The sequence below is a fragment of the Leuciscus leuciscus genome (genome assembly GCF_965113295.1).
Source record: "Leuciscus leuciscus genome assembly, chromosome: 9".
Lineage (NCBI taxonomy): Eukaryota > Metazoa > Chordata > Actinopteri > Cypriniformes > Leuciscidae > Leuciscus > Leuciscus leuciscus.
In genome coordinates, this window is record NC_138733.1 from 42178083 (window position 1) to 42192588 (window position 14506).

A 14506-nucleotide genomic window follows, 5' to 3' on the forward strand; every position below is an offset into this window, starting at 1 on the left:
TTATCCTCAACTCTTTATTTTACAGTGGTTACACACGTTACATATAGGCACTACAGTGACTAGGGCTGTCTAATAAATTTTTTATTATGAATATTCGTTGATAAAAATAAAATAAAAAAACACATTCGAATTGGTGTGTCGAGAGTCGCGAGACATGATGATGACATCACTGACGCAGTGTGTTTTTATGAGCTTTTCCAGTATTCAGCGCCGCGTTGTTAATTGGAAAAATGGCGGAAAAAGAGAGTGAGAGAGAATCTTGCTTACACCAAAACATCTTACAAGTGTGTGTGTCCACATACTGAGCAGCTGCAACGACACACTTGACCAAACCTTTGCTGTTGTGTGTTCATTACGCTGTGTGTTGAAGTGTGTGTTCTCAGGTTACTGAATGCACTTTAAAAAGTGATTTTCATTTCATTTCAATAAAAGATGCGACGCTTGATCTGATTTTTTGTTTGTTTATTGTGCTCGCTTGCGTCCTCTTGTGGGCATAAAAGACACTATTTTTTTAAAGTATTGCCTTTAGAATGGGAATATAATTAGAATTTTGCTCATATTTAAGAAAAAAATATTAATTTAGCTTTTCAGCCATTTTGACAGCCCTAGTAGTGATAACTATAAATTATGCATAATTACAACTAACCCTTAATCAAACCCCTAACCCTCATTATATAGTACGTACATGTTGTTAATGAACATTACTCAGTACTTAAATGTAGATTTGAAATGTTAAAAGGAAACATTAAAATAAAGTTTAACCAAAACATTTGAAATGAAGTAAATTAACAGAAAAAATAAATAAAATAAAGTCTAATTTGCGGAAAAAAAGAAAAAAAAACGAATAAAACTTTAACTGCCTTCAATTGAACACAGGAAATATAAAATCTAATTCAAAAAATGGCAAAAACTATAATAGTGAATCATTAGCTATATGTTTGCATGTGTCCAGCAGTGAATCAGGGGCTTTCTCTGATGAATGAACTGCAGCCAGTGGTATTTCTCTCTGTTTATTAGTGTTGATGTGTGATCAGACAGCAGTGTGTGTGTGTGTGTGCTCAGTTTGCTGTTGGCGGTCCGGTGTCATGAGGGCACTTGGGAAGCCACTCAGTCTCCAGCACTCTGACGCCCCCCTCAGGAGACACGTGTGTGTGTGTGTGTGTGTGTGTGCTCAGTTTGCTGTTGGCGGTCCGGTGTCATGAGGGCACTTGGGAAGCCACTCGGTCTCCAGCACTCTGACGCCCCCCTCAGGAGACCAGGAGCATAACAGCTTCCAGTGGATGATTTCCTGCACAACAGATCATGATATGAACACACACTCTTCCTCAGTCCGAGACCTCGCTCTGCTTTAAAGATCTGTGTTTCTCACCTGTGAGACGATGTCATGAAGGAGAACGTGGTACTTCAGCATCAGCTGCTTCTCGCTCGTCTCCTAAGATAGAGGACGTTATTCTTCAGCCTCTCGGAACATGTGGCAATCACTTACACAACTTTAAAGCAGAGGTTTTAATTAAAGTCCAAGAGCTCCGGTCTCTAGATCCGGACAGTACTTCAATATCACTGCTTTAAAGTTTGGACACATGTTCCTTAGTATCACTATTGTGTGTTGAGTGTGTGTGTGGAGCTCTGACCTGCTGTGTGAGGTTGGCCACCTGTGCCATGTTATACTCTGTGTTCTCGCTGGACTCTCTCAGCATGATGAAGGATGCAGCCACACGAGCCAGATGCCAGAACGGCTGCATGTCCTGGCTGATGTTCCCGTAGCTGTCTGCACACACACACACACAGAGAGAGAGAGAGTGAGAGAGAGTGAGAGAGATGAGCCCTGTGTGTGTGTGATGACACTGCCGTTCAGAAGTTTGGGGTCAGGAAGATTTTTTAAGTTGTAAATCTTTCTGATCCCAAACGTTTGACTGGTAGTGTAGGTGTGTTGGTGTGTGTCACACACACCTGGCAGGTCGTGCGCAGAGACGGCGCTGTGGGGCGCTGTGTGTTTCTGGTAGAAAGCGAGTTCCTCCGGCGAGCTGCTGATGTGTGTCAGATCCTCACAGCGCAGATGCACCTCCGGAGGAGTGTGTGTGTGTGTCTCCGTCCGGGGGAACAACACCTCCGCTGAGCAGCGCAGCACCGAGCCCTGACACACACACACACACACACACATTAGAGACGTGTTATGATGGAAAACCTGGGCTTCAGTCGACTAACTCGATCACGTGTCACTGTTCTAAAGTTTGGGGTCGGCAAGACGTTTTTTCATTGTAAAGATATTTATTCTGAAAGAAGATGAAATGTATTAAATGCTGTTCTTTTGAACATTCTATTCATAAAATATGAAATATGAAGCAGCACAACTGTTTTCAACACTGATAATAATCATCAAATCATCATATTAGAGTGATTTCTGAAGGATCATGTGACACTGAAGATTGGAGTAATGATGCTGGAAATTCAGCTTTGATCACAGGAATACATTACACTTTACTGTATATTCACATAGAAAACAGCTGTTCCCTTTCGAACGGTCAGTCGTATTGCGTCTGCTAGATGCGATGGGGAAAACTACTTTTTCTCCAAATTCTGATGCCTTTTATAAAATAACATAAATTTTGATCTCCTTCAGCGAAGATCTTCGGACCTCACAGAATACACAGAAAGCGTTCCTTGCCAAGGAAAACAGCCGACCAGAAGATCCAGAGCGTTCTCCAGCTGATCATCACACGGCGAGCTGTTTCCCTGCGCTCTCTGGCAAGCACCTAAAAGGCAAATTTCCTTCTAAAAGAGCGGGGACGTTGATTCAAATGTCGCACATGTAGAGCCCCCCCTCTGTAGCGCTCATTGCGAGAGCATGCCCCTCTCATCTCTCGGCTTCGCCCCTCACTTCCCCCATGCTCTCGACCATCGACAGCGCTGTGGAGAAGGGATATGAGAAGCTGCCCCCCTAGAGGAAGCCGTGGCTGCGCTCCTTTGCTCACCCTCTGCTATTGGATTGAAATTTCTCAGTGGATCTGAAAGATGCATACTTTCATATCCAAATAGCCTCCCGTCACAGACCGTTTTTGAGATTCGCGTTCGAAGGGGTGGCCTACCAGTATATAGTCCTACCATTCGGACTGTCCCTGGCCCCACGCACTTTTACGCAGTGCATGGATGCAGCACTTTCCCCCCTGAGACAGAAGGGAATGCGCATCCTCAACTACCTCGACGACTGGCTCGTTCTGGCCCAGTCGGAGGTGGAACTAAATTCCCACAGATCTGAAAACCTTTCAAAGGATGCTAGGCCTCATGGCCTCTGCATCGGCTGTATTTCCGCTGGGTTGCAACAAATACACCCCTTGCAGTAAATTGTAAATTTTAATAGTAAATTGGCCTCTGGTTTTTGGACCAGCACAGAGAAACGGCTGCATTTCAACTGCCTAGAAATGTTGGAGGTTTTGCTGGCCCTAAAAACCTTCCTACGACACCTGGTAGTCACCATGTCTTAGTCCAGTCAGACAACACAACAGTGGTGTCCTATATAAACCACCAGGGCGGGCTCAGGTCGAGACCTCTGTACAGTCTAGCCAAAAGTCTCCTCTTATGGGCACGAGGCAACCTGCGCTCGCTGAGAGTGACGCACGTGCCGGGCAGACTGAACCCGGGAGCAGACATGCTGTCCCGGGGCAATGTGTCCCCAGGGGAATGAACCCTTCATCCCCAGATGGTTCAAATGATCTAGAGCTATTTTGGGAGAGCAGAACTCGACACTCGAACTTACGCTTTTCCCCCAGTCGAGCCCAGCCACCTCTTTTATGCTTTTCCCCAAGTCACGCTCCTCCCTCAGGTCATCAAAAGGATCAGGGAAGGCAGACACGTAGTCCTTCTAGTGGTCCCTCTCTGGCGGACCCAACCTTGGTTCCACGAGTTGATTCAGCTGCTCACAGCAGCCCCATGGAAGGCCCACAGCATACCCCTGAGGAAAGACCTCCTTTCCCAGGCGAACGGGACGATTTGGCAACCCTGTCCCAAACTATGGGCCCTCCATGTGTAGCCTACGGACCCCCCAGCGAGAGTCCTAAACACCATTTGTGAGGCTAGAGCCCCATCCACGAGACACCTCTACGCCCTTAAGTGGTCTGTGTTCTCCAGCTGGTGTTCAGCCCAGAACCAGGACCCTGCATTATGTGGAGTACCACTGGTACTTTCATCTCTCCAAGAGCTACTGGATGCAGGCCGTACCCCATCCACGCTCAAAGTTCACATGATTGTCCGCTTTCTGAAGGGAGCGAGGAGGCTCAACCCGCCCCGCCCCCAATCCACCAGAGGCATGGCCGCCTCCTGGGTGTGGTCCAGTGAAGTATCTATTAGCGATATATGTGCGGCAGCCGGCTGGTCCTTGCCGTCCACCTTCACCAGATTTTATGACTTGGAAGTCCCTACATTGTAGGCACATATCCTTTCCGTATAGTTGGAGCTGGCCTCTGTGCGAGCCTGGCTCACTATTATTCTTAAGGGTTCTGACCCTATTGAACCCCCTCAGGTCGCTATTGCCCCGTTAGACCACTGCCCTTGGGACCCTTGTCGAAGCGTCTTAGGCTCGGGTCATAGAACATGTCGTTCTGCTTAAACATAGCACAGCGTGATTGGATTGGTTCCTCATCGCGTCAAGACGACGCAATACGACTGACCATTCGAAAGGGAACGAATCGGTTACTTACGTAGCCTTGGTTCTCTAAGATAAGGGAACGAGTATTGCAGAGACGGCCGTTCTATGGCGCACATGACTCTGTGTTAGTCGTTTCAGTCGGTTAACCTGAATCATATGGCGAAATTAGCGGCTTTCATAGGCAGATGCCCCGCCCCTTTTGCCGGGCTCTGCGCTCGGATCGGTGGGCTTTGCCCTGATTGGCTCGCGCAGTTACGCCGCTACGCCATAGGTTCAGTTCCCAGCCAATGACCAGCCAATAAGCATGCAGTTAGTCTCTGTACGGTTATGGCTGTGCAGTAGCACTGCATTATTTTTTATAAAGGCTTCAGTATTCGGAGAAAAAGGAGTTTTCCCCATCGCGTCTAGCAGACGCAATACTCGTTCCCTTATCTCAGGGAACCGAGTCGTTTTACATTGGAATAATATTTCACTGTTTTACTGTATTTTTTTAATCAAATAAATGCAGCTGGTGAGCAGAAGAGACTTCTTTAAAAAACATTGAAACATCTTGCTGACCCCAAACATTTGGCTGTCAATGAACATGTAATGCATCGATTAAGGAGTTTAATAATATTACATTACTTTAATTACTATAATACCCATATCATTTATATAATGGAATATTTGGAGAATATCCACGTTTTAAAGTATGGCTGGCACTTCCTGTCCAGGGACTGCCACTCTAAATGACACAAATAATCCTGATCCATCAGTTTGACTGAATGAGCTGGACGTTTTCCGTCAGAATCTGTTTTTATCCATCAGGAAAACAATGGAACACTTGGTGTTTTAATCAGACGTCAGTATCACAGGAATATCTGTGGCTTTTCAGGCATGTTTCTAAAGCAGGGAGAAACACAATACTTATGTCAAAATGACGAAAAGCACTTAATGAAACAGTTTTTTGATTAACGCAACATCCGTGTTACATAACTTAGACTTGGCGGGGTTTCAATAGACTGAATGCTTGATGGATTGGATATTATGAGAGAATTAAAGTGTTTATGACCTTTGCTGCATGTAAACCTGTTGTAGGAGACTCCAAAACAACATTAGGAACCTTCAAAATAGCATGATGGGGAACTTTAATACTCTTATACTTTTAAGTTAGATGGCTCAGGAGTGAGAAAAATGTCACTTCATTGTCAAAATGCTTATGTAATTTAAACATGCTTATTGGCAGTCGGGAAGTTACACCCATAGTTTGCACAAAGCAGAGGACAAAGATGGATGTAGAGAATGCAACTTAAAATATTTATGGTGAATCTTGATGCTCGTAAGCTTTAAACGCCTGATGGTAGTTAATTCACTGACACGGATTGATGTGACGGCATCGGGCCATTTCTTGTGCTGGTGAATGTTTATTTGAAAACATGTTTCATTAGTTAACATTAGTTAATGTAACTAACATGAACTAACAATGAGCAATACATTTGTTACTCTATTTGTTAATGTTAGTTAATAAAAATACAGCTGTTCATTGTTTGTTCATGTTAGTTCACTGTGCATTAACTAATGTTAACAAGATTTTAATAAAGTATTAGTAAATGTTGAAATTAACGTGAACAAAGATAACTAATCTAGTTAAAATGTAAAATAACAAACCTTATTGTAAAGTGTTACCGAAAACATAATTAAAAGAATTATGAATCATACCTAAATCAAATTATTGTTATTGTGGTCAAAAAATTAATGACGATAATCTTGATCAAATCGTTGTCAGAACCAGTTTTAAAGTTGTAACAGATACTCTCTTCTCTAACAATGACAGAAGTTTATTGATTTAGTATTAAACTAGAGCTCTTTCATTCAGCTGGTTTGGCAGGAGTGAGTCAGAGTGAGTTGTGTTGTTGACTGGTTTTACACTTTGTCTGTAATGGATCTGAAACGTACCGAGCTTCCATAGTCCGTCACGGAGAAATCCAGGCTGTACTTCCTCCCTGCGGTTCCCACGACCTGTCAACACAAGAGTTAGCAGTCCTTTAGCAAACGCAAGAGTTAGCAGTCCTTTAGCAAACACTCACAGGGCGAGTCTCGCTGAAGGTAAAGGAGGAGCAAAACTCCAGAGCATGTAGATGTGAATAGAGAACTTGTACAATAGATATTCATACTCGTATATGTTCAAATTTACACTCACAGCTCCAATGTGAAAACCTATTAAATACAAATATGAAGTTGAATGTTGAGATTTGCACTCGCAGACAATAGTCACAAACCTGTATTCTGAATTTGAAGCTGCAGACAAGTAGTTACAAACGTGTAAAATGCCATTCACAGAAATACAATGACAGACACAAACTTGTAATACATATTTGCACTCATCCTTTCATTCACATTCGCAGTACAACATTACTTAGGCACTTGCAACTTCTCAAATCTGCCATTTCATATTTCACACCTTGACTTTTGCAACTGTTTTCGCGATATATTAGATGCAAACCTAAACATGTAACTACTTCAAATTCAGAATACAGGTTTGTGACTATTGTATGTATTCTCAAATCCACATCTACGTGCTCTGGAGTTCTGCTTCTCTTTTCCCTTCACGAGTGTCTCTAACTGAGCTGAAGTGTCTCTGAGCTCGTCTCACCTGGTCCTCCGCCCTGGCCGTGTGCACCCGCTGCAGGCCGAACACCCTGAAGGGCGAGCCGTGGTGTGTGTTCAGGTGATGCAGGGCCACTTGAGCCGCTCGCCGCGCTGGGAAGTGTGTGGGAACCAGATCTCCTGTGGCCATCGTCTGTGTCTGAGTGAGCAGAGAAACACACAAGCACTGAGACACACCTCACTCACAGGGTGTGTGTGTGTGGCTTACACTGGACTTTGAGTCTCTAACAGTTGCGTAACAAGAGCATGTGATCACTGTCAAAACGAGGAGATGAAGAAACACTCAAGTGTTCAGACACAAGCAGAACTGTAGAAGCTGCTTGAAAGAGTTTCTGCGAGATGAGAGTCCTGCACTTCCTGTTTTGTGCTTTAGCCCCGCCCTCTTTTAAAGAGACACTGCACGGTTTCTCTATCAGCACATTATAAATGTCATGCTCTTTCAAGCTTTATAATGGCAGTGAATGGCTGTTTCTATTTAGAAGTCCATAAAAGTGCATCTATCCATCATAACAGTGCATCTATCCATGATAAAAGTGCATCTGTCCATCATTAAAGTGCATCTATCCATTATAAAAGTGCATCTATCCATCATAAAAGTGCATCTGTCCATCATTAAAGTGCATCTATCCATTATAAAAGTGCATCTATCCATTATAAAAGTGCATCTATCCATGATAAAAGTGCATCTATCCATCATAAAAGTGCATCTGTCCATCATTAAAGTGCATCTATCCATTATAAAAGTGCATCCATCCATCATAAAAGTGCATCCATCCATCATAAAAGTGCATCTATCCATCATAAAAGTGCATCCATGATAAAAGCGCATCCATCCATCCATCATAAAAGTGCATCTGTCATCATAAGTGCATCTATCCATCATAAAAGTGCATCTATCCATCATAAAAGTGCATCCATCCATCATAAAAGTGCATCCATCCATCATAAAAGTGCATCTATCCATGATAAAAGCGCATCTGTCCATCATAAAAGTGCATCCATCCATCATAAAAGTGCATCCATGATAAAAGCGCATCTGTCTATCATAAAAGTGCATCCATCCATCATAAAAGTGCATCCATGATAAAAGCACATCCATCCATCATAAAAGTGCATCTGTCATCATAAGTGCATCTATCCATCATAAAAGTGCATCCATCCATCATGAAAGTGGACAGTAAAATGATACAAAGTAAAATGGCTGGATGATAAAGATCTGTAGTGGCTTAAAACAGTTGAACAGAGGAACCATTATTGCAACCAAACAGTTTAGCCACTTACATTCAGAATGTTTATTGCAAGAAGTAAAATACAGTTTATGTAATCAATGCATGTTTTGCACTAAATTTCATATGCAGTACATTTTAGTGTTTTTTGTGTGTGTGTGAATGTGTTTACAACAACAATATAGTACAATTAATAAACAAATCAGTTTATATACATCACAGAAGCATTTTAACCCTCTGGTGTTCTTCACGTGTCAGTCAAAAATTACCGAAATTTATGTTTTTTATTTCAGTGAAATGAATGTTCTATATTTTAGTTTGATAATGTTTTTATTTTATTTAATATTTTGTATTTTTAGGGGATTTTATGGTACTAAAATATATTTACGCTGTATTTATAATCCATGTATTCACTTTTTGAGCATAGACCTGAACATTTTATTTCCAACTTGTACTGTGGTAAATCCTGAATGCTTTAGAGCGACAGACTGAAGTTTGATCTCTTTTCAAAGACTGAATTATTGCTGAAGTGAAAAAAGTTTTTTACGTTTATTATGAAAAATTTGCAAAAATACAATTAATTTTTTTTATGAAATATATATTTTCAAAAACATGTTTTACTCTAAAACTGTGAGAAAATCAAAGCCATACATCTAAACAAGTTATGTCCCAAATGTGAGCCTGATATCTAAAAAAAAAAACGAGCTTTCAGTGAGAGTGTGTTCGGCTGCAGTACCAAACGCTTCCACTAGAGGAAATTCGTCTCATTCATTTCCAATGTGCTCATTTTTGACCGCGAGGAGCACAAGTGTGACTATTGTTTTCAGGACCATTTAATCATGTTCATGATTTGTGTGTGTGTGTGTGTTCACACAGCAAGTGCCAAAACCTTTACCAAGTTTCGTACCATTCCGATGAAGTAAAAAATTCCCCCAAAAAAGAATTAATTTGTTGACCGTTTAACAATGATTAATTGTTAAAAATGACCGTAGAGCACCAGAGGGTAAAGTATACACACAGATATTGCATCATCACTCAAAAATATTAATGTCATCACAATATTGCTGGTTAATTCCACATCAGCATCCACAGAGAACGGAGTGTATTGTGAAAACTGGATGTGTGTTCCAGCACTGACGCAGGTGTGTGTGTGTGTGTGTGTTGCAGGTTCGACTTCACCCATAAGAAGCAGTCTGGAGGCTCGGGTCAGTACGGTAAAGTGGTGGGCGTCCTGGAGCCGCTGGAGCCAGAGAACTACACCAAACTGGAGTTCAGTGACCAGACCGTGGGAACCAACATCCCCAGGCAGTTCGTGCCCGCCGTGGAGAAGGTGAGGAGAGTCTCGCTACACAATCCACAGGCGTTATCATCATCAGCATGTGATGATGAGTTAAAGCCACTGTTCAGAGAAGTACAGGCTACAATAGGCATGCAATCAGTGCAAACATACATAGTAAATACACAAAATTCACTAAAACGTGAAAACAGAAAGTGTCTGTGGCATTAGTTCCCCAAATACATCACATGGTTTCTAGAGCTACATGAACCGATACAAAGAATAAAACAGAGAAATGATGGCTTTTCGTGTTGTTTATGTGTCTATGTGGTGTTTTTAATATGCTTTAAGACAAAGCATGTGTAAGTTCATAAGTCGACAGCATTGCTGAGTATTTCCTCCTTAAAACTGCAGTGAACCAAAGACAGTCTCAAACACACGCTTTGAAATCGCTGGTGTTTCTGACGTCACAAACTACCTTGTAACCAATCAGATCAACGTGTGATCGTCAACCAGTGGATCTCTGAGCTGAGTGAGTGAGTGGAGGCGGGGCTCATTTGCATATTCATAGAACCGCGCATACTAAATGAGGCAAGGGTGTCGAGTTACATTCAAGATATTTAAAGGCATGAAGTTTTTTATATTTAATTTAGGTGATCAAAGTGTGTGGATGAAACTGTGTGAAACAGATTTCTCCTCACTCGCACGGTCCAATCAGAGACAGAACTCCATGAAATGAGTTCAGAAATGAGTCATTTTAAGGTTTCGTTTCTTTCGTGGGCTTGAGAACACTTGTTCCTCGTTCACTTTCACACGGAAAAGAGCGGAGAGGATCTTCTTTTAAGTCATGTCGGTTTGGAGCGCCATGAGGGCAGTGGTGGACGAAGTACACATACCATGTACTTGAGTTAAAGTAAAGATACTCAAGGTGAAATATTACTCAAGTAAAAGTAGAAGTGCTGCCTTTAAACATTCACTTGAGTAAAAGTACAAAAGTATTTGCCTTCAAATGTACTTAAGTATCCAAGTACTATGATTTTTTTATTGCTATAATGTCCTATTATAATTTTTGTCACAAGACTCTTGCTTAACTCAGTCTACATGAAGACTCTGTCACTCTTGGCACATCAATCTATTAATAAAATGACATTAATTATATTTGAATTTAATAAATTTTTTGGACGGAAGGGGACTGATCCCATAAGGTATAATACATTTACAGTATTTACTGTACATATTTTTCACAAGCGTCTATGGTAAATAGACGCTTTAATTATTTAAATAATAGACCGCCTGCATAATTATAAACATCCTAATGTTATGATACATTCACATAAACCTGCACAATGCCATTGAATATATATATATAGCCTACACACTACATTATGGGAGCAGCCAATTTCCCTACAAAATTAAACACCAAAACGTATTAATGCAGTGTTTCTGCTACTCCTCAGAAAAAAAAAAAACTATTATATGCAAGTAATTTTAGTGTCAAGGTAATAAGCAATGTTCATCATTGAGAGTTACACGAATCACGTGACCACGCGGCGGCGAGATCACAGTAGGCTTGTTCGACTTGAAACGGCACACTGCACAGACCAATCGGTGAATGACATTAAAATACCGCAAGAGCGATTAGAGAGTAGACGGCTCTGTATGCTTTTCAATCGCTCTCGCGATTTCGCTCTATACTAAACTGATCGGTCTGTGCAGCGCCGGTTCAAGTCGAACGGCGTGTGTGTCGCAACCTCTTATCTGTCTATGGTCGCAACTCTCATATTTAACGGCTCTGGTTCGCGCTTAGTAGATACCACCAAGGCAAGTTCAAACCAAAGCGCGCACGTTGTAGGCTACTGTGATAGGTGGCTTGTTTGACCAGTTAAGTTTTTATCCACTCATAAATAAAAAGGAACGACTGATTTTGAAAATGTAGTAGAGTAAAAAGTAAGATATTTGACTTTGAAATGTAGTGGAGTTAAAGTAAAAGTCTTCCCAAATTGAAATACTTCAGTAAAGTACAGATACTCAAAAAAGCTACTTAAGTACAGTAACGAATTACATTTACTTCGTTACTGTCCACCACTGCATGAGGGTCAGTGAATGATGTCAGAATGATCATTTTCGGTTGAACTTTGGCTCACTTTAGGTTAGGGCTGCTCCCTAATAGTCAAGGCTTAGTCGACCAAAATTGTATTAGTCGTTTAGTCGCAGAAAAAAAAACTTGGAAAAAGTGGCATAATCCGCAGACTTGCAACGGACAGATCGTTAAATCCAAATATTCGCCTATCATTCATCGACCTCAAATATGGCTCATCACCAGGAACATGTGAGCAGCAGCAACTTTACAAGTCCGTTAACCTAGAAACGTGTGCTATTATCAGGTGCATATCTAAGTGTTAGTGCGGAGAGCCTGTTTACTGCATTATTACAGGCGCAATCTCTGCATTTACCTTATAATACTCCCTCATGTTTGCTCATTCAGATAATGCAGACTATAAAGGGTCTACTTTTATTTTTGAAATCTCACAATAACAACAAAACGTTGTGTTTGTGTAAAATAATGTCGCTTTCTGTCGTCTCAGTGAACTCGAGCGCATCACACAAATGAGCCGAAACTCAGCGTACGCTCGCCTCACAGACATGAGAAATATATCTATAGAAAGCTTGACATGTCTACTTTTGAATGAACAGATTCCAATGGAAAAAAAATATATTCTCCGATTATGTAATCCGTATGAAACGACGAAGATGACGAGTCAGCAGAATTTCTTAATCTTTGAATTAAGAAAAGTGCACTGATTAGGCTATACATATTTTATATAGGCAATTAAAGGTGCATTATTATGATTTATGGCTCATTAATATAAATGTGTCTAGCCTCAGCGCTGGTCATAGCATTGGTTGAAGCTGTTCCTCTGTCCTCAGGGATTCAGGGAGGCGAGTGAGAAGGGTCCTCTGACGGGACACAGGATCTCCGGCGTGCGGTTCGTGCTGGACGACGGAGCGCATCACATGGTGGACTCCAACGAGATCTCCTTCATCCGGGCAGGAGAGGGCGCTCTCAAACAGGGTATGAGGTCCACATCTCCTCTTCTCTTGCTCTCGGTGCGGTGTCCCGCTGGTGTTAACGTGTGTGTGTGTGTTCAGCGCTGGAGAAGGCCAGTGTGGTGATCCTGGAGCCCGTGATGTCAGTGGAGATCGTGGCTCCTAACGAGTTCCAGGGGGTCGTCATCGCAGGGGTGAACCGCAGGCACGGCGTGATCACGGGACAGGACGGGGCCGAGGGCTATTTCACACTCTACGCTGACGTGAGTTACTCAGTACTGCATCTGTCTCTCACACACACACCGCTGGATCACCACAAGAGCAAACCACACAGGATAGTTTCAACTCGGGACGCAGCCATGTGAAAATACGGCCCGATAATTATTTATATTTGAAAGCCGATTACCGATATATTGGCCGATAAATCTAAATCCAAACTTTTATATAATTTTTGAGAGCCTGATTTAAAAAAACAACTCACCATTAAAAGCCATGACCCAAACACTTCAGATATATAGCCTGTTGTTTGTCATTTTACGTCGCCTATATGACACACATGTTGCACTTTACTGCATTTTCCTGTAATTCCAATCATATTTCAATCAATTTAAAACCCTCATGTTGAACAGTGCACATCTGAAGTGTCTCAGCTGGAGGAAATAATACACTTATTTATCGGCTTTAACATATTGAGCAGATTTTCTCATCGGGTCGATGATGATGATATTAAAAATGAACATATATCGGCCGATACCGATATGTTGTGCAACGCTAGTTTAAAGAAAAAGTCTATTTTAAGACACTCGAGATTCTTTGCATTGTGATGCTTCTGACAATTTTTGACTTTTCTGTCCAAAGTAGGACTGAGAAACGATTAAACGCATCCAAAATAAACGTTTGTGTTTACATATGTGTGTGTGTAGCATGTATAATTATTTTGAATATGTAAGTACACACACATGCATGTATATATTTAAGAAATATTTGCATGCATATACTATATATCTTTTTTTTTAGATATACATGCATGTGTGTGTACTTATATATAAGTACACACACACACATTATGTAAACACAACATTTTTTTTTAATCGTTTCACAGCCTTAGTCCAAATTCTCATTTCCTGTGGCAAAATCTCAATATATAATTTACTGTAAAGCACAAAATATGTATTACAGTAACACTTTATTTTACAGTGTCCTTGGTTACATTTTACACGTACTTACTAACTATAGTAAGACTATACAAGTACATGTTGTTGATTAATATTATATTACTCAGTGCTACACTGTAACAAGGACTCCTTAAAATAAAGTCTCACTGTATTTACACAAGTTTTTTTTGTACGGTTTTCCTTTTTCCAGTCAGTGATTGAAAATCCCTCAAACGGAAATCATTCAGACCGTACAGTAGTAACGTGAATGAGCTTGTGTGTGAATGACACACATTTACAGTGTGTTCTTGCTTCTGTTTCTGTACTTGTGTGTGAGATTAAACTCAAAACCCTTATGATTGTGATCATGATGTTGTTTCAGATCCCGTTGAATGACATGTTTGGATACTCCACAGAGCTGCGCTCCTGCACTGAGGTAAAACACACACTTCTCAGTACTGAAGACTGTACAGACGCATGTTCCTGCTCTCATCTGTGTGTGTGTGTGTGTGTG

The 14506-nt window shown here is 41.4% G+C and overlaps 2 protein-coding genes across 3 annotated transcripts in view; one reads left to right on the forward strand and one right to left on the reverse strand.

The window, feature by feature from the left end:
- Nucleotides 1–14506, forward strand: part of gfm1 (G elongation factor, mitochondrial 1) — a 29800-nt gene that overhangs the window by 14106 nt on the left and 1188 nt on the right. Inside the window, exons 14-17 of the mRNA XM_082179171.1 lie at nucleotides 9682–9844; nucleotides 12719–12863; nucleotides 12941–13101; nucleotides 14375–14428. Of these exons, the coding sequence (XP_082035297.1) occupies nucleotides 9682–9844; nucleotides 12719–12863; nucleotides 12941–13101; nucleotides 14375–14428 (523 nt within the window). The remainder of the gene's footprint in view (nucleotides 1–9681; nucleotides 9845–12718; nucleotides 12864–12940; nucleotides 13102–14374; nucleotides 14429–14506) is intronic.
- Nucleotides 1–14506, reverse strand: part of lxn (latexin) — a 17729-nt gene continuing 3223 nt past the window's right edge. For both annotated transcript variants that reach the window (XM_082179192.1, XM_082179193.1), the window contains exons 3-8: nucleotides 7275–7427; nucleotides 6578–6640; nucleotides 1951–2134; nucleotides 1632–1768; nucleotides 1370–1432; nucleotides 1–1288 (exon numbers count right to left, since the gene is read on the reverse strand). In XM_082179192.1, the coding sequence (XP_082035318.1) occupies nucleotides 1172–1288; nucleotides 1370–1432; nucleotides 1632–1768; nucleotides 1951–2134; nucleotides 6578–6640; nucleotides 7275–7427 (717 nt within the window). In that variant the 3' untranslated portion in view covers nucleotides 1–1171. The remainder of the gene's footprint in view (nucleotides 1289–1369; nucleotides 1433–1631; nucleotides 1769–1950; nucleotides 2135–6577; nucleotides 6641–7274; nucleotides 7428–14506) is intronic.